The sequence below is a fragment of the Lepisma saccharinum genome, chromosome 1 (genome assembly GCF_977018435.1).
Source record: "Lepisma saccharinum chromosome 1, izLepSacc3.1, whole genome shotgun sequence".
Lineage (NCBI taxonomy): Eukaryota > Metazoa > Arthropoda > Insecta > Zygentoma > Lepismatidae > Lepisma > Lepisma saccharinum.
In genome coordinates, this window is record NC_139229.1 from 162951091 (window position 1) to 162971936 (window position 20846).

Sequence of the window (20846 nt, forward strand, 5' to 3'; positions counted from 1 at the left end):
ACATGATTTCAATTCTGGCATTTTAGTGAGTCACTTTCTCCACATATGAAACTTTTTCTCCAACATATCAGGCATATTGATTTAACTGGTATAAGGCTTTCTTGACACTTTTTTTTACCTTACCTTACTTAACCTTTTCTTTAAGTGGTACTTCTGAAGATCACAACATACTTTACCATATAAAAAGCTATATTTAATGGTATTTGTATATTGTGTCTAAGCCATACACCTGTAGTCTTGACCTAAGAAGTGTTATCATTTTCACTGACTTTGTTAAGATTAGTTAGGTCTTTGGGAACCTTACCAAAAGGGTAATTATGACAGTCCTCGCCAGTTAAAAATATTACAGAACACTCAATTTCCTGTAACAGATAACAAACATTCACAAGTCACTACTCTCGTCACATTAGGCAAAGGAAGAATGACAGCAGAGATTGTCCATGCACAGATCAATTCCAGGCTTGCCTCACATCCTATCAAAACATGTCTCTGAATCTTCTGCTGTGCATGACTCACATCTATTTCAACGAATGTCTTTTCTTGGAAGAAAAAAAAAGTGGAAAATGAAGGAAACAAAAGATAATATATTCTACCAGCTTTGACACTCCAAAATAAATAGCCTACTTTCAGTGGAGTGCCCAAGGAGGGGTTTGTGGGTGTCATAACCCAATACCTTTGGCCTAGTATTCCATAAGCAATTACGTCAAAGGCAGGATAATGTGGCAAAAACAGGGCTGTATACTAAAAAAGTATATGTAACCCCCTCCCGTACCTTTCGAAATTCCTGGACATACCACTGCCTATCTTATGCTGCATGTACTGCTACATTGATAAAAATATGGTAGAAGCTCAGTTTTGGAGCTGACAATACCAACTGGTCATGGGTACCTAATAAATCAAACCTTTTGCAATGAAATTTCGCAGATTTTCAATTGTCATACCTTGTAATTTCAATTTATGGTAAGTCAAGTATTAAAACCTTAACTTACTATAGTTTCTGAGTATTTATTTAACCCAAATTTAAAAAAGAAAAAGAAAATACTTCATTATTCTAAGTATGGAATGTAGTTTAACCTTACCTTGCAATGTCAGAAATTAGGTGACATACGTTACCCCATATTGACCAAAACGAGTTGAATCTAAAAGTTTAGATTTTTACTGTGAGTTAGGTTCATGAAGGGCTTCCTATGTGCCAAATTTCAGAATTTTTAAAGGGGACCCATCTGAGATATTTAACCCCGAAAACTGTCAAAATTCAATGAACGGCCATGTTTGAGCCCATGCTGTAAAAAAGGGGTGCATTTCTAAGCACCGATATTTTATTTACAGACACCCTGCAGGTAGGTCTACACATGAAAAATAAATCAAGCCTTAGACTAAACCCCTTCATTATAAAAATCTAGCTTAAAAATGCAATTTTTTAACTATTGTTACCCCATTTTCCACCATAATTTTCGTACTTAACAATGCAATTTCAAGCAAAACATACCTGAATATCATAGGAAGTGTACTTCATTAGCTACAAAATGAATTTTGTTTCAGGTCTCTAGCTTTAATGGTTTTTGAGATATTAACTGTATACTGTTACATGAGCAAAAAAAAAGCCATGCACCATGTTGGAAAAATGGCTGCCCCAGGGGAACTAAAGACAATATTTTTTTTTGAACATTGGTTTTGATATCTAGAAACATGTACAAACCTATGTACTAAAAATGAAATTTTTCTAAAATGGTCATGCAACTATTTTTTAAAAAATTGGTTGATTTGACATGGAATGACCCCATAAGAAAAATTCATATGCTCTCAACGGATTTATCCATTTCACTTGGTGTGGATTACTCTGGTAAAGTTTTATAGTGCATATTTTAGCTTAATGTGCATATATTGGGTAATAATTTTCGTGTAATTATTAGTTTCAAGTTTGTGTGCTTCATTGTCCCTATTCTTTGTGTCAGCATTAAAAAATAGCCTTCTTCTGTCTGGTCATGGGCACTAGGTGGGTCAAGAACAGATAACATCATTGTTTTAAAATTACATGTGTTTACTAAATGCATAATGAAAGACAATCAGATAAAAACAGCATATTTAGTTTCCAGCGTATGACATTTTGACAGTGATCAGAACAGCTACCGCTACTCATCCAAAAATGTAGCTTAGCTACAGCTACATTTACCAAAAAGTAGCTCGCTACGCTACTCCTGTTTGCTACTCGCTACTTCGCTACTTTTGCGCTACTTCTGCATAAAAAAAAAATTGAAACAACCACATGGATATTCAAAAGAAACCCCTAATATGATAGTTGTACTTACTGGAAAATAGATTGCTATTTATTATGAGAATTCCCGTAATTCGTTAGATGTTTGCTCTAACATTGTGGATAGCTGGGGGATGCTGCTTTGGTATAGGTATAGGTCTCCATTAGCTTATCTGTGCATAAAGTGGATTCAAAACAAAAACTACGAAACACATCTAGTTGGGAGGATGGATCCTCATGCTCCTCCATTCCGCACACTACTTATCATCATTATTATTCTTCCTTATTCTCATAATTAGTCAAAAGTAGCAGAAGCCGACTCTAGATAACAGAATAACAAAATAAACCATTCATCCTCATCATCATGATTAGCAAAAGTTACAGAAAAAGAACGTAAAAGTAGAAGAAATGCATACATTTGGAAATTGTATATTATTTTTTATTAACTAAAGAAAATTGTCTCTGCAGGAACTGAAGTGTACTCATAAACCCGAGGGTTCTAAACGTATTGCAATTTTAAAATTTGTGAACAAATATGACAAAAATAATTGTAATTCCAGAAAGTGTATGTCTAAAATTTTTGTAACAATAATTTCTTGCTGGTGAGATCATTGCTAGCAATGATCAATGCTGAAAGCGTACTGAGCCACTGAATGCTGGCTGGCATTGTTGCATTGTCATTGTCCATCCATTGATGGCTCGTTTTTACACTGCAATTTTTTTCAGGGGTGCAGCAAATGAGGCATGTTTCTCCCCAAAATAGCGATGCAGCTAAAAAAAACGTAGTTGTTAGCCAGAATATATTCACGTATGCCAGTACAGTTTAGTTATCTGGATATTAAATTTATTCTATACTAATGAAATAAATTACGCAGATGTCCATAATCTGCGATATCAAGATATTTATGATCTAGATTATTTGCATGTAATAGACTTTTTTATAAACTTCCTGTCCTCTTCCATGGCCGTGCGGTCTAAGGCACCTTGCTTTGGACGGCGGCTGAGGGACGGCATGGGTTCGCCTGGGTTCAGTCTCTGGGAATTTTCGGCCTGCGTATAGGGCCGGTGACAATCCACCATCGTGAGGATATTGGGGAGCTCCGAGTGAGTGAAGTCCTACGATGGCTGGGGCTTGGTCGGGCCGACCGCCCGTCCCCCTAGTCTGGCTGCAGATCTCCATGCCCCCCTGGGGGCCCACGTGGGAGGGAGGCCAGCAGCCGGTAGGTAAGCCAGGGCCCAATATTGGGCTGTAGCACTATAGGGGAGTGGGTTATAAACTTCCTGCAAAAGTAAGCGTTATTGTCGAATTTTTCTTTAACGCTGTGGTCAGATTCAAAATTTTCCTCAAAATGCAGAGAAGAAATGTAGCTGTAGCGAAATTTTCGCTACAACTACAGGAATTTTGTAGTTTCGCTACAGCTACAAATTTTGTAGCTAGCTACAGTAGCACGCTACTTCCGATCACTGCATTTTGAATAAAAAAAATTGGAGGTCAAAATAAATACATCCTCTCACAACAATGCCATTACCTTGACCGAAACTAATGGTGTCAAACACAAGCTTTATTCTTCCTAGAGTGACTTCTGTCACTAGGTTTGCCTACACACTCAATATAGACAAGCCTCTAGCACAAAATGGTAATGCTATGCATTTAAGAGTTAAAGTACAGCTTCAGTTCTCTTAACTGACCTTGTGTCAAGGGTTCTTCATTGAAGAAAAATATCTATTTTCTTAATTTCCAACTAGCTATACATAAGTAGGGGTGATTATTTTAATGTTAAAGAAAAAGTCAAGAGAATTGAAAGGAAGGTCAAGAATTTTGGATTTGTTACTTTGGTAGACACCGTGTATTAGTGTCACCTGAACTAGGCATTTTTTGTTTCAACTTTGCCCATGTTGAAAGGCTCACATTTCCGTCCGGTAACTCGAGGTCTGTGGTGTTAGCTGGCAAGAAGTATTAGAATTATGTTGGTTAATGAAAATTATATTTTACATGAACTGTATTTTTGTAGGGAAGGGAGATCAGGAGACTGAGTCTGACAATGCAGAAGATAACCATGAGCTGTCGGGTGATGAAGATGAAGGAAAGGAGGATGTAGAAATGACCAGTGAACAGAATGCAGAATCAGCTGTGGTGAGTTGAATCCTTCAATTCTTTTTAATGTTTTACTATGAAGTAGTTTTGTGCTTTCAATTGTTGTTTTTATTAATTTTGTTTGGTAAGTGTTGACAGTCTCCTACTTACATAATTTTGTAATACTGTAGAAGCCTACTTACTATTTTGGGATAAATGAATACATCATTAAATGTGAAGTAGTACGAACTTCAATTATATATGCGTACATTGAACTCTGAAATTGCATTGTCTAATCAGCAGGGGTCTTCAACCCATGGCCCGCAGGTCAGAGGTGGCCTGCAGAGCCATTTGCTATGGCCCGTGCCCGTGTGAAAAACTAAGTACTTAACATAAAGTACCGTGTGGGGCTGGTAGATGACAGTTCTCACCACTGCAGTATAGCTTTGTGGCTCGCGAGCGTCATTGACATTGTTAATGTTGCACACACTGGCTGACGAGTTGAAGACCCCTGGAATAAATACTTGATCCATGTATTGGCCCCTTGTGACCCATCAAGTTGCATACGACCATAAATCTTCTGATACTGCAAGGACTGTTTTGTTCAAAATATATTTTCACTTTCTAACATGTAGGGTAGAGTGGGGTAGGGTAAAAGGAAACCATGACAAGAATTATGAAAACTTTTTTATTCTTTGAGTGGGTGGATGAGTTGTTTCCAAGAATTAATGCATATATATTACATATATAATTCTATCAATGTCCACTTTCTTGGTATTGAAGGTATTAGAAAAGACCATGCTTACCACATGGAAAACTTGAACAAGCAACCACAAAATGCTAAATTACAAATTCCATGTGTGTAATTCAAATACTACCAGAGTTATACAGAGTGAGCCTAAAATAGGAGTTTTACAGAAACAAGAGTTTTAATAACATGGTAGGAAGAGTATGTACTGAAGTTTACATGGCTAAGTAACTAATGTTCTATGTGTAACTCTTTTCTAAGATGACAGATATCAGTGCTATAGTCCAGTTCTCCCCAAACACGACTTTTCCCCTTACACAAACAACTAGTTTCCTCAAATTTCTTGCTTCAATTGTAGATGGACTGCCTTATGGGGGTTTGCCATACCATATTCTAAACAATGCTGTATGACAATAACAGAATTTGTTTTTACAAATTCAAGCCCACACAGAGCCTTTTCTACCTGGCTAACAGCCATATGGTACTCACGTGATGTTCTCTCTCAAAACCGAACAATAAGTGCAAAACGGTACTAAATCCTTTTCTGATAAGACAAACAATTTTTGATTCATAAAGCATTTAATCTGTCTTTCTTTTAAGGCTCACAGTGTACTACTCTTCGCAACATCTTATTTGACCAACCCGAAAGAATTCTAAGTCCCAAATTACGTAAACCTATTGGTGAGCCCAACTTAAGAGTTCAGTATGGGGCTTATGACAACAGTGTTGCCGCATGGTGCGCAGTACAAGAAAGTTCCAGCACGCATCGAGCGTCTGCTGTAGTACACGCCGCAACAAAAGTTAGGGGCTGTTCACTGCAAAACTTTTCCACTAGAGCCGCCACCCCTGTTGTGTCCCTAAATAATTTCGTTCGTCATCTGGTTGCCCTAAGCTTTACATTGGAGAGCGATAGGATGGCTATTCAAACGTTATTTTCAACGAAGGTAAGAATTTCTAGTGTAAATCGATAACAAAAATTGTTTAGCAAACTGTTAGGATTATGTAGCAAGTCATAAGTATCTGAAAATTACATTCTCCTGAACCTAAGAATGAATATATTAAAGCGCAACGACAGGGTAGCTCAGACTGGCTAAATATAGTATATTTATTCACAAAGAGCACTAAACGTGACATTATTTTGGTCGTCCCTAGCTGCCATGGGTCTATAATTTTTTTTAAAAAAATGGATTTTTGCACTACGCTTTTATGTTTCCTCGGAGAAACTACTCAAATTACAATGAGAAAATGTATTAAGTGGATAAGCGCATAATATTTATTATTATACACTATGCCCTATTCGGTAACTTAATATTAACATATGTTTTCTTTGTATCAAGCAGACATTTCCCCCTCGTATTTTTGTCCTTTTAAAATTATAATTCCTGTAAATAAGAAAGCCCTAGAGGTTGCGAGATATGAAACAGAATGTAACATATTTTTTGTAATAACTATTCTTCTCGATAAATGTGTATATATAAAGAACCATATTTACTAGCCATGAGGAAAAGTATGATATCACGTAAAAAAATGAGTCGGGTATTAATAACAACTAGCTATAAAAAAAGGTGCAGTCGCGTGGAATGATTATGTATTATTCTTTACCAGATTCACAAGAATAAAGCACTTAAATTGTGAAAATTCAGTGACGTAGAAAAAAAAAAACAAGTGCTTTGCAAATTTTAAGGCTTTTTTTTAGTTCCGATATCTTTTCTGTTATTGACGATCGTCTTATTAAAATTCTTAGTTTCACAGCACTGATGTTCCGACATAATTTCCGATGTTAAGATAAAATTAAACTTGCAATTTAATGTAATAGCACCACGTTCAGCATCAACTTCCCCGTATATTTAAATATGGGAGAACAATTGCCAATCAAAAGCGTGGGGTCACAACATGGGTGCTGGCACTTACAATAGTTTGCTTTGACCAGGAATGCATGACTTGGTGGGAAGCTGTTCATTCTTGCAGCTGTTGGTCCAGAATGATAACGGTCCGTGGAGGAAGATTTGAAAATAACGGTTTCCGAATGTACTTTTCATACGTCTTGCTCTCTATTTTATCACATGCGTCGGCAGTGTTTTTATTTCCTTTATGTACAGAAACGCAACTCGGGACTGGACCTACAGTTTAAAGTGGGATCCGAACCACTGTGTGTCTCCAACGGGTATCAAACCCGGGACTCCTTGATTACGAGGCGACGACGTTACCACTGCGCCATCGGGGAGGCCTCTTTCACCTTTTTCGATGCACTGTCTCATTTGAAATGGAACAGTGTTCATTATAATAGCGGCATACACGTCACATTTTAATTAAGGGATTAGGGTTCCACACCCGGTGGAGGCATATAGTGGTTCGTATCTGACATAAAACCGTAGGTCCAGTCCCAATTAACATATCTGTGCAGAAAAATGGATTTAAAACTCAATTAATCAATTACTAGAGGTGTGAAATAGATGAAGTTCTGTTGTATTTGTGTGAACAAGGATTACAGAAAGAAAGAGATAGACACTGGAAATATTCAATCTAAAATGCTCTCGCTTTGTGTCCATCAGTTAACGTTATTGCCTTGTAAGCAACAAGTCCCGGATTAAATTACTTTAGGTATCTCATAAATCTATTCCCTATTTATGCATTTGCGTCAAACTTTACTATTTGGAAAAGAACTGCTCGATCATTTTATGTTCTTTTAATATAATGCTATCAATACTTTTTATAATAGTTAGTCATGCTTTGGGAAGAGCAAGTGAACCGGGGATGTTCCCACTAGATCCGCCAATGCATACAATATGCCTGTTTTCATAGAAAAATTCCCGAAAACGAGAAAGCGCACACACAAATTGTTAAATTTTAAGAAGCCATAATTCAAACCTGATACTGCATGTTAACTTTTAAGCCATTATTCAAACGAACTAAACTGGAAATAAGAAGTTTTATTTCTCTCCTCTTCTAGGCCACAGGACAATGTAAACGTAAAAAAAATTACTTCACAGAATATATCACATTATGAAAAATTTACATGAACATATTTGGGTATGAGAATCTTTTGAATCAAAACATTTTAACACTTCCCCTTACTCAAATATGTATACTTTACATACATGTGACTATAATTATTTCATACCTAACTGTGATACATAATTGTCATGCACAATTTTAGATACAGGTTTTGTTAACAAATCTGCTATCATATCATTTGTTGGTTGATAAACCAAATGAAAATCTCCTTGTTGAACAGCATCCCTAATATAGTGATGTCGTACATCAATGTGCTTTGTACGCCTGTGGTGCTGAGAATTTTCAACAATTTTATGAGCACTTAAATTATCATTAAAAATTGTAATTGTCACCTTAATATCAATTATCTCTGATAACAAATTTTTCATGAATTGTGCCTCTTTGGCAGCATCACCCAAACTATAATACTCTGCCTCGGTACTTGAGTATGCAACTGTTCGTTGCTTCCTTGATTCCCAATTTACAATTGAGCCTCCAAATTTTACAACTAAACCACTGTATGACTTACGATCTACCAAATCATTAGCCCAGTCAGCATCTGTGTACACTTTTACTTCATTTCCACCTTTTTGAAATTTAAGTTTATAGTCTAGTGTACCTGCCAAATATCTTAAGACTCTTTTTGCTGCAACCCAATGTCTTACATCATAACAATTATTGAATTGACTGAGTTTACTACAAGCAAAAGCAATATCTGGTCGCGTACAAACTGCTAGATACATGAGACTACCTACCAATTGCTGATAGGGAAATTTGGTTTCACATTTCTCAGCTTTTTCTAATTTTACATTTAGCTCCATGGGAGTTGAAACAGTTTTGCAATTATTCATACCAAAACGTGTAAGTAACTGTTTAGTATACTGCTTTTGAGATAAAGTTAGAGTATTCAATTTCTTATTCCTGTCAACCTCCATTCCTAGACAATGTCTTACTGGTCCCAATAGTTTAACATCAAAATGTTCTTTCAGTACATGGATCAACATTTGTTTTTCACATGCATCTTCACTAAATACAAAAATATCATCAACATACAATGCTACAATCATCTTTTTACCCTTTATACATTTTGTATAAACACAAGGTTCACATTTTGATTGATCATATTTCATTTTGATTAATACATCATGTATTTTCTGATTCCAAGCTCTACTTGCTTGTTTTAGACCATACAAACTCTTTTTGAGTAGACACACTTTATTATCAACCTGATAACCTTGTGGTTGTTCCATATAAATTGTCTCATTTAAATCACCATTCAGGAATGCAGTACTTATATCAATATGATCTATGTCCATATTGTATTCCACACCAATAGCAAACAAAAGTCTGAGAGTAGAGTGTCTTACAACAGGTGCAAACGTCTCTTCATAATCGATACCGTATCGTTGCGTAAAGCCCCGTGCTACTAATCTAGCTTTGTATCTATCTACATCCCCATTTACATCTTGTTTTACTTTATATACCCATTTACATTTAACTACACTCTGGTCTTTTGGACGATCTACTAATTCCCAAACTTCATTCTTCAAGAGTGATTTATATTCATCATCCATCGCTCTCTTCCATTTGGAATTTTCTTTGCATGTTGTGGCATCTTCAAAACTTACAGGTTCCTCAAAACTCATAAAGGATGTGTCGGATAAATCATAATTACCCATCCAAATTGGTAATTGCTTATTTCTAACAGGTCTACCATTTTCTTGTTCTACATTTTGAGAAAAATCACTACCTACATTAGAACATTCAGCAGTTTCTGAATTTGTTACTTCTGATAATTCGCCGACATTACTATCAACACATAAAGTGTCACTTGACTTTTCTTCAGATTTCTGTCTAGCACCTACAATATTTTGACTGTCATTGTTTTTAACTTGTGATCCACTAAATGGTATCTGTACAGTCAGAGGTAAAATTACATCAGAAGACATGTCAGTGTTGACATCTGTCTTATCGACACATGACCCTGCAACATTTTCCAGGAATATAACACTTCTTGCTTTAATAACCTTACCAGAATTAGAAGTATCAGCTAATCTATAACCTTTTGTAAACTCACAGTAACCTACCATAATGTATGGCTTCGACTTACTATCCATCTTTTTTCGTTTATAGTCTGGTGTCAAAACATATGCTGTACAACCAAATACACGAAGATGACTTAGATTAACTTTATGTCCTGTCCACATTTCCTCTGGAGTAGCATCTTTAATTGCAACTGTAGGACAAACATTCTTCAGGTATACACCTGTTGAAATTGCTTCAGCCCAATATCTCTTACTGAGATTAGCATCATGAAGCATGGTTCTAGCCTTTTCTACAACTGTTCTGTTTAGTCTCTCGGCAACTCCATTTTGTTGCGGAGTATATGGAACACTTGTCTCATGGATTATACCATGTTCACTGAGAAATGCAGAAAATTTCTTGTTACAGTATTCTGTACCATTATCTGATCTAAGTTTCTTAATTTTTAAATTACACTGATTTTCTACAAAAGCTTTGAACTCTACAAATTTTTCAAATACTTCATGCTTAAATTTAAGAAAATATACAAAACTCTTGCGAGTATAATCATCAGTAAAAGTAACAAAATATCGTGCACCACCCCAACTTGATTCGGACATTGGTCCACAAACATCAGAATGTATTAACTCTAGTTTTTCTTTAGCTCTTTTTGCCACTCCCTTGGGAAAGGATGCAGTTTTCTGCTTCCCCTCAATGCAAGGGATACATTGTTTTGGGGTGTCATCATGAAAACATACTCCATCAGCTAAATTATCTCTCAAAGATATCATTCCTTTTAGATTCAAGTGACCTAAACGTTTATGCCATACATCTTGTGAAGCATTAACTGACAACATAGCTACTGTCTCTTCACAATTTTCAAGAGAATTTACAGTAGTATTGTTTAAATTCATCATGGACAAATTTTCAGCCTGGTCTAACTTATAAATGCCACCTACCTTTGTTGCTGTAAATTTTGGAGTAGCCTTTATCTCAATATCAGATACATTGTAACCACTACACCGTTTGTCATCGAAAAGCATAACATAACCTTTTTCAGTAACTTTGTTAACAGACAACAAATTAGCAGTAATATCTGGAACATACATCACTTTAGATATTAACTTCTGCACATTATTTTTGAGTTTTACTTTCACATCACCAATTCCATTACTGATCACCTTTTGATTATTTGCAATGGTAATTTCAGATGATTTAGAATTTGAATAATTATCAAACCAATCTTTACGTTTACTCATGTGTGAAGTACACCCTGAATCTAGTAACCAGTCATCATCATTAAATATTTTACTGGCATAAGCACTGTGGGTAGTCAACAAAAACGAATTATTGTGTTGCGAAGAACTTGGTCCTTGCTTCGTAACTGTAGGTTTCTTCATCCGCTTCTTAGACTTCTGTAGTTGAGGACATCTAGGCTTTATGTGGCCTTCCTTCTTGCAATGATGGCAAATAGGTACAAATGGACCCTTCTTCTTATCTGAAGCTAAATATGCAGAATCCTTGGAAACATTTTCACTTCGTCGAAAATCACCCTGCATGAGCCGTGACTTCACAAACTCGCTGGTAAGTTTCGTCTGTGTTCCTTCAATACCCATTACCAAAGGATTAAACTCTTCAGGCAATCCAATCAACATAATTTCGGCGATTTCTTCATCATCGACACTGCAACCCACGTCCGCCAACTCTTGTTGTAATGAGATTATTTCACCAAGGTACAAGTCCATTGAAGGAAAAATCTTCATAACGCACTCTGGTCAGTCTTCTTTTAATTGCTAAGCGCCTACTTATACCTTGATTTTCGTAAGCTGCCTTCAAATTTTTCCATGCTGCCTTTGCACTTTCAGCATTTCTAACATGTGGGTAGCAAGAAGAATGCACGCACAAACAAATCTTGGCATACGCTTTCTGGTCTCGAACTGGATCCACTGGAGTAGCTGCTTCGATACAGTCCCATAAACCACTATCGATCAGAGTTAATTTCATTACGAACTTCCACGTGGCGTAATTCTTAACACCTTCCAGTTTTTCAATGTTTGGCTGTCCACTATTAATCACGATTGGAGTCGTCATTGTAGTATCGAATTTGTTTCAATTTTCTTGACACCGTAATTTTCGTACAAAAAAAATTACATTGCACAAATTTCGATTCAAAGCTTCACAAGCACTACATACATTATCATATCATGTGATCAGTCATGAGTACATCACAAAAATTTACGATAAAATTTTTCACTGTGATGAAGCAACTCCAAAGTACATTGCAGCACAGTTCATGAACACCTGGGCTGGGCCCATAACCTGTTAAATTTTAAGAAGCCATAATTCAAACCTGATACTGCATGTTAACTTTTAAGCCATTATTCAAACGAACTAAACTGGAAATAAGAAGTTTTATTTCTCTCCTCTTCTAGGCCACAGGACAATGTAAACGTAAAAAAAATTACTTCACAGAATATATCACATTATGAAAAATTTATGAGAATCTTTTGAATCCAAACATTTTAACACAAATAATAAATTTCTTGACCTGGCCCCAAGATGGAAGCCTGTTCACGAACTTTTGCCTGGCCATTCTCCACACCCTTCCCAACACGTGTTTGCAGCGAGTGGCAACAGGCGGAAGGCTGTTATTTTTGACTCCCCAAATCGCGCTTAACATAAGAAAGGAAAGCGCATTTTTTGAATGTTCTGAATTGTAAAATAAGGTTTAGACCATCAAAACCTTACATTTCCTCTCCTTTTTGAATATTTATTATTTTCTCATCGCATGTAAACGACTTTTGTTTCTGACAGAAGGGGGGTGGTGATCTCAAAAGTAAAAGCCCATACTGAACTCTGAACTTGGGCTCCTCTATAGCAACATTGCACTTCGGCTCCAGCTGAGAGTAGCAAACTTTGAGTTGGTCCTTCCACTACTGTGGTGATAGGTTTTCAATTTTGCACTTTCCATGAACTTAAAAACTATAAACCGCTATTATAATACACAATCAAACAGAAAATAAATTGGAAGGAGAACCTTAAGGATTTATTTACGATTCTGCTTGCTTGAATTGAAATTAGAGGGGTTTGAATACAGTTTTCCTCCACCTGTGCAAATTTGTGAGGAGTTTATGGAACATTTTATTTACAATGCCTTGCATAATATCGAACAGTTCTCAAACAATAATATTTTCCAAAATTGTCAAGAGAATGTGCTTGGAAGACAGGAAGGTGGGAGTTTTCATAAACGTCAACATGTTTTTAAGGGCATAACACCATTAAGTTAACATTGAGCAGTTAAGTGCTGCTATCCTTATTTTTTGTCAAGCGTGAAAGGTTGTCGTGGGCTCAAATCAGACTCTCTTTTTTTTTGGTTTGCTGGACAGAGACCGTTGATATATTTAAATTATTTAGAAAAAATGAATCCGATGCACACTTGAGAGACGTGCATTTTCCCCTTTAGAAGTTGCAGTTTTCCAGGATTTAAGGTTAAAACTTTTTTCTAGTTCTTCTTTATAAGTTGTGTTAACACCCACATCGTGATTCATTCACACATCACAGGATGCAAAATGTAATGGTATTTAAGTTATACGATACTGTTTATATTCTTCATTGACACCTAAAATATTAATTATTTCGATATACAATTATGTTAAGTAGTGATGTAGTGCATTACTGTAATGAAGGGGAGAGTTTAATGAGTTGAAATTGCTAAGATTGGTAATTTCATGTCCATTCCTTCGTAATTACTGTTGTCAGTCCCTTCACCACCATCTTACGCTGAGTCTGAAACTAATAGTAAATCACCAATTAACATAAGTAAATGGTTATTGCGACGGAGGCCGATGCGATAAGAAACTAGTAATAAGTATTTATATAGTGAGTGACAAACAAAAAATTCAAAACCTCAGAATGATCGTTACTTCGTCACTGCTTTGTATCTAAAATGTTTGTCTTAATTCAAAAGGTGGCCGCGGTGGCTCAGTCGATAACGCGTCTGACTACCATACTAAAGGTCCCGGGTTCGATCCCCAGTTGGTTCAAGTCCGGGAACTTTTCTAACGATGGAAGCGGCCCCGGCGCCCACCCAGCGTCGAATAACATGGGTACCTGGGGAAACCCTGGGGTGTAAAGGCGGTCAGGGGCGTGATGCTGATCACATCACCCCCACTCACGACGGGATCAAGAAAGTGTGGGGCATTACCGCCACACCCCCTATACGCCTTCATGGCGTTGTGCTAAGCACAGGGGAGCACTTTACCTTTTTTTTACCTTTTTTTTTTAATTCAAAAGAAAGTACGAGTATCAGATCTAACAAACTTTCCCCACCATCACATACTTGGTTCTACGTAACTTGATTCTGCACATTCCACGTGGCATGTGACTTCCTCCTATCATGGAAATAACTTCCTCTTACTATTTCCTTTCACCTCGTGAAATATAGAGACCATTGTTAACTTCTTAGCATGGTGGATAAACTTTACACCCAACGATACACTCCTGAAAAAATCCTGCCTAGATGGAGAATCGAACTTACGACCTCCCTCGTCAGAATAATGCACGCTACCTCTTCTCCAGGTAGCTCATGGTAAAATTTGCAAAGAAGTTTGAAGAAGCCAATTCACACAATGTCATGTCTATAATTTCCTCATGGCAATTTTTATGAGGAAACAAATTCAGCAAAAATCGAGAAAGGCTGAAAGGGAAGAATGATAAACATTTTTATTGGTGTTTTGTCATATTTTGTAAATTCTGTGTTTTGAACAAGCAATCGTTCAGTTACGAAGGCTTTTGTTGTTTGTTTAAAGTAGGAACAGGATAGCGAAAATGAGTCATTTGAACCAGACCCCTGTTGCCAAGAAACTTCAGCTTTTTTCCAAACACTGTAGGAAAGAGAGAGGAAAGGGATATTCAAGTATAAAATATGTGTGAAATTAAAACAATGGAATAACCTTGCAAGTGCATCCTTACGAACTTCAAACTATCATAAACCTATTTTCGTGATGGAAAACTGCAAGTCATTTTCGAAATATGAACATAATTTTTTTTTGTATTATAAAGTGGAGATAAGGGATGATATGATCCCTCAGCAAGGAAAATTTAAGTAAGATGCCTCCTTCCTTCCAAATTTTTCAATGGCCATAATTAGTAAATGGGGTCCGGAAGTTGAAAGATCAAACAAAAATTTTTTGAACCTTAAAAACAATGCTAAACTTGATATCATAAACTTTCCTTCAGTTAAAACTTTCTATTTAGCATTTTTGGCTTTAGGTTATTTGTCGGTATATTTAACAGTTTTTATTGCATTTTTATTTATTTTCGAGGTTTATTTTTCTGTGCAAGGTATCTTTACTGTAATTTTGCCTAAAATAGAAAGAAATTTGCTTCATTGCTCTTACATAACGATTTCATTGAAACAAAACATTCTTGAAGGCAATTATACGCTCACCGACCTCCCTCTAGCAAAAGAAGCACAACACCGAGATCTTGGTATCCTCATAGATTCAAAACTAAATTTCGATAATCACATCAACAATCACAAAAAAGGCAATGCGTATGCTAGGCCTACTTTACAGATTCACCGAAATCAATAACCCGAAAGCACTTTCCATTTACTTCAAGACATTTGTGTCCCCCATTCTAGAATATTGTTCACCAATCTGGAACATGGCTGCCCATTCTCATACCTCCAAGATCGACAGTGTTCTCAGCTTTTTCCTCTCCATCGTTCGATATAGAGTGCCAGCCCTGAGACACCTGCCTAAGAGAGATCTGCTTGTAAATCTGCATATTAATACTCCAGAAACTCGTAGATACATTGCAGATATGAAATTGCTATATAAGATCATAAATGGAAACTTAAGATGCAGCATCCCACTCCACGAACTCTCACTCAGAGTGCCTAGACATAAAACAGGGAGCAAGGAAACTTTCCACACTACAACTCCCAGGCTCTCACTCATACAACGTTCACTATTCCATAGGCTACCGAATCAGTTCAATATAATCTCAAACCAAATAGATATATTCACCTCATATTCGTTTTTGATCAGCAACATAGAAAAAATTGTACATAAGTAATGCTTTGGTGAAACTGATCTATTTACCTTGGTACTGTTTTGGCTTGTTTTAATGTTGTTTATTTTATGTTATGCTTTCTTTTGTGTTTTTAATCTTAGTCTATTGTTTTACTGTTGTTTCTTTCTGGTTTAAAATGGCTTCTGCTGTACTGGAAAATTTCAATAAATAAATAAATGTGATGTCCATTCTCTCCAGGTGGTGGAGAACCCGTTCAGTGTTTCAAAGGGCACATAAATTCCCCTATTTTCTATTTCAGAATGAAGAATCATAAAAATATATCAACATTCGTATTTCCGCTTTACAATTTTTGTTTAATTGCGTATTATATTACTGGTTAAGGGTTTCTAACTTCATGGAATGTGAAAGAATGAAACAAATTCACAAGAGCGTTTTCCTTTATAGAGAAAAACTGTTGCTAAGTTAGATACTATTTGTGGACTCTGAAGCACTATGTTGCCAAATTTATGAATTCAGGACTTACTTTTTCAGGGTGGAGAAATAAGGTATTGCGAAGAGTACATGCATTTTCTATTTTATCTAACTCTACACATGTCTTAAGAACATATTGAACAGTTTTTTTTTTAATTACTTTCTGCATATTCTGACCATTACTGCTCTCATATGCCTACGTAAGCAGGTTGTGAAGGTCAGGTTGGCTGCTCTTAACTTTATAATCACATTCCTACATGCTTTAGTGTTAATAATTTTGATTAGGTTACAAGGGTTAGGTTTGTTTGCCTTGATATTTACACACTTTTGCTCCTTTCCGGCAAAAGGATAGTGTTGTTTCCTTGCAAGGGGAAAAGACGTTAGCAGTGACTTGCAAGCCAGTCTCTTGTGCAATATACTTTTCACAGGAATACATAATTTCAATTTTAAAATGTGTGAATTAATTTCTCCAAACTTCAAACTTTTCCAGTGCAATCCTTGTAATCCTGTACACTGCCAAATCATTACTTTAACTAAAAATTCTACCAGATGATTTGTGGTCTTATATTTAACAAACCACAGTCTGGTAGAGTTGCGCTCTTGTGCTGGTTTAATATTTGGACTAATTTGGTTTTAATTCTTGCAATATTAATGTTATGCATGGCACAATTGGGTCATTTCATGTGAAATCACCCAATTGAAAGACAAAAAGTTGCTTTGTAGTCACAGATTTGTTTGAATTTTTTTTCACGGATAGATACTTAGTCCAATGTGACAAATATATATTATTAGACTTTTCCAACAAATATGTTGAAAGTTGAACATTTTTGAATATTTTTGAATATTTGAAGAATTTCAGAAATTAACTGGAGGAATGAATGCACCATATGACATAAAATATGCCATATCTCGGAAACTGTGTGGATAGGAGATGGACAGTCTTAATTAAAAAAGTACCGGTGTTAGCATTCTTACATGCTCAGAAAGTAGAAAAATCTTTAAATAAAGTAATATGTTGTGATGGAAAATATGCTCTACTTCAGGTAATTGATAGGGAGTCCCAAGTTTTACCACAATGAAAATTGTTAAACAGCATAATCAATACAGTAAAAAATCAGAAAGGTAATATTGTTCACAATAAAAGTATCACAGGTTTCAGTATTCAGTGTATGAAACAATGTTGTCCACAGGCACACAGTTATATTTTTTAAAAAATGGCCCTAAAACACTCACAAGTTACCACTAATATGAGTACACATATTATTAGAAATATTGAATACGTGGGAGAAGCATTACTGTGATGTTTATCCACTTTTGGCTCAGAAATTGTACCAAGATCAGTGTTTTTTCTGGAATGCATATGGGTCAGTCAGTACTGCTGGACCATTTTGATTTTTTTTTTCCTAACCCCTATGCAAGGGTAGCACACAACCACGGGTCCAGCAGCGGCCTAGTGCCCACGTAAGGCTTGTAAGTCCACCTTACAAGTTGAAATTATTGAAGAAAACTTATTTCATTCCCGTATTTAATCGCTTGAACACACACAGAAATATCGGACTGCAAGTAAAACTTTTAACGAAACAATTGAGGACTTGTTTTCATTAGAGTTGTTTCTCTGTAAGGCTTCTTCAGAGGACTTACGTGTAGGTGAATGGAAGAAATGATTTGGACTCGCCCAGGGGGGGTTTGCTTACGTAGTATCTTCTCAACCAATTACTGCATCCGATAACTAACATGCTCTGAACCCCCCCTCCTGCAACTTTCAGTTGTGTGCCCCTACTCATTAAAAAATATCTTTCTCTTCTAAAATATTAATTCAAACCTACATTTATATTAAGTATGCAAATATAAAAATGCATACAATGAATCAATGTAAAAACTGGTACGAAAGGTTAAGACAACAGACAAGCTAGAAATTATGTATTATAATTACATACGAAAGTACACTGTTACTACAAAAATTATGATGTTAAATCCCCATTATTACCCATTATTAGTTGTTTTTTTATGGAACCAAGTGCTTGTGCTAGTTTGGTGGAGTCCAATTTTCAAGCCAGTCCACTCAATCTTACTTTTTGTCATTGTGCTTCTCAAGTAATTTTTTGATCAATTTTTAGCTTTGAAAATGACATCTCAGCTGATGAAGACGTTACAGGTAGGGTCAATACATATAATATGTCAGGAATGCTACTAGCCAGGATTTTGTTTTCTATCAAGAGGAATTCTGAAACTTCACTGATGTTCAACATGTTTGTTGTTTTGATTACATTCCAAAAACAATTTTTGTAGCTGTAGTGCATCTTCATATCCGTTCCAGAAATTGGTAGTGGATTCCACTAACTGTCTGTCAGTGTGTTTCTTCAAGGTGGTGTAGCTTAAAAACAAAAAAACTTTCTTTGATTTGTTTCATGCCGTGAAATCTATTGTTTACTTGGTTTACAAGAATATCTAAAGCACGGTAGAAAATATTTGCTTTAAAACAGTCCAATGGGTTGAGAAAGTTACTGATATTATGTTGATATCTTGGTAGAAATTGTAAGTAGGGGTGGGGTGCGGTGAAAATCAGCATTGCCAACACATTTTCTTGCTCGTCGTCTACCCTTCGGCGACGTAAACAACTATTCAGCTATTCTAATCTGGTAATCCACTTTCTACTTATTTTTTGTTTACAGTTGTAGGGGCATAAAAATATTTTTTAATGCCGAAAGGGAAACTTTTGTGAACTATTAGTCTTAATTTATCATTCTTATTGAGCCCCCGAAGCTAGTGCGCACACCCCCCCTCCCCTTTCACCAGGGGGTTGCTATTTATGCCACTGCCTGGAAGAAGTTACACATAACGTACACTAGTGGTGAGAAAGTTGTTTTAAACTTGTCTTACAAAACACCATTAAGCTATCTGGTGGGAAGTTGGTATTCACTTCAATTATTGTAATAGAACAGTATAGAGTATGTGATGCATTTAGGTGCTTGGCCAATGGTTATTGGTATCTAATAAGAATGGATCAACAGAAATTTTTGCCAATACAATACAGATAGCTGATATTCTACTTATGTCAGTGGTTCCCAAACTTTTTCGTTTCACGGCACCCTTAGTGTTTCAAGATTTTTCCATAGCACCCAAGTCAGAATGTAGGCCTATCCAACTCTTGCAACGCTCAGTTAGTGTGGTTAGATTGCTTGCCTTAAGGGCATGCGATACAGTCTCCACGGACTCTTCCCAAGCTCTTCCGTCTGTGGCAGTGTGCAAACTTAGCTCTCTTACACTCGTTCCTCTGTGAACTGGGATGTCCACCCCTGTGCCCCACTATGATGCCATTACTGGTTCCAGCCCACATAGACCAACTTTTGTCATCATTATACATTTTGCACGTATATTGATATTGTTATATTGGCTGCATCGCCCCACTCCCTCTCCAGCTACTTCTATATTTTGTTACTAAATGAAGTCAATAAGTGTTCTCAGTTTCTTCTTCTAACCTATTGCAGAAGGCTACAGAAGAATTGAACAACAATTAATTACCCCAGTCTTCCCCACTTTACGAGAAAAAAGTAATATGGGCTGTTAACATGGAAAATACATTTTTAAGCATTAAATAAGTTTGTCTGTGCCCCTCATAATGTACTCGTCGCTTTCACATTCTCTGCATGCATATTCATTTTTCTTGGGTCATTACTTGCAGTCAGCCCACTTTCACATATCTGAATTGAAATGACTTTTTTTTTTAGTTAGTAGTTATCTTGACCAGTAAAACAACTCCCTCATGCAGAGTGAGGATGATTGTGAGCTTATTCCACATGGTTGGGTGCTATTGTTTAATAGAAATGCATCTTTTAATAGAAAAATCTTATATTTAGCTAAGCAATTAAACAATCATGACAAATTCTCAAAATTATGTATTTTTATATGCCAAATATGGATTTGTCAAAAATTGCTGAAATATGCAACATGAATGTGGTTTAATTTATCTTTTTGTGTAAATGTCCACGTAGTACAGTCAATAACTTGAGTATTATTGTATAATTTATACAGCACTATTTTGATACACTTACTTGAACTTTTTGTAAGATTAATTAGAAAAGTTTTCCCTTTCACTACGAAAAATTCATGATTAATTACATGAAGTAAAATTCTACGTAAAAACAATCAAACAATATAGGTCAGATTGTACAGTGGCCAAAGTGCTGCATAAAGAAGCAAATTGAGGCATTACTATGCAAAACAAATGCACATCTCTACATCTC

The 20846-nt window shown here is 36.1% G+C and overlaps 1 protein-coding gene across 6 annotated transcripts in view; it reads left to right on the forward strand.

The window, feature by feature from the left end:
• LOC146003438 (uncharacterized) overlaps window positions 1-20846 on the forward strand; it is an 88681-nt gene that overhangs the window by 9455 nt on the left and 58380 nt on the right. For all 6 annotated transcript variants that reach the window (XM_083141725.1, XM_083141743.1, XM_083141748.1 and 3 more), the window contains exon 3: window positions 4267-4388. In XM_083141725.1, the coding sequence (XP_082997851.1) occupies window positions 4267-4388 (122 nt within the window). The remainder of the gene's footprint in view (window positions 1-4266; window positions 4389-20846) is intronic.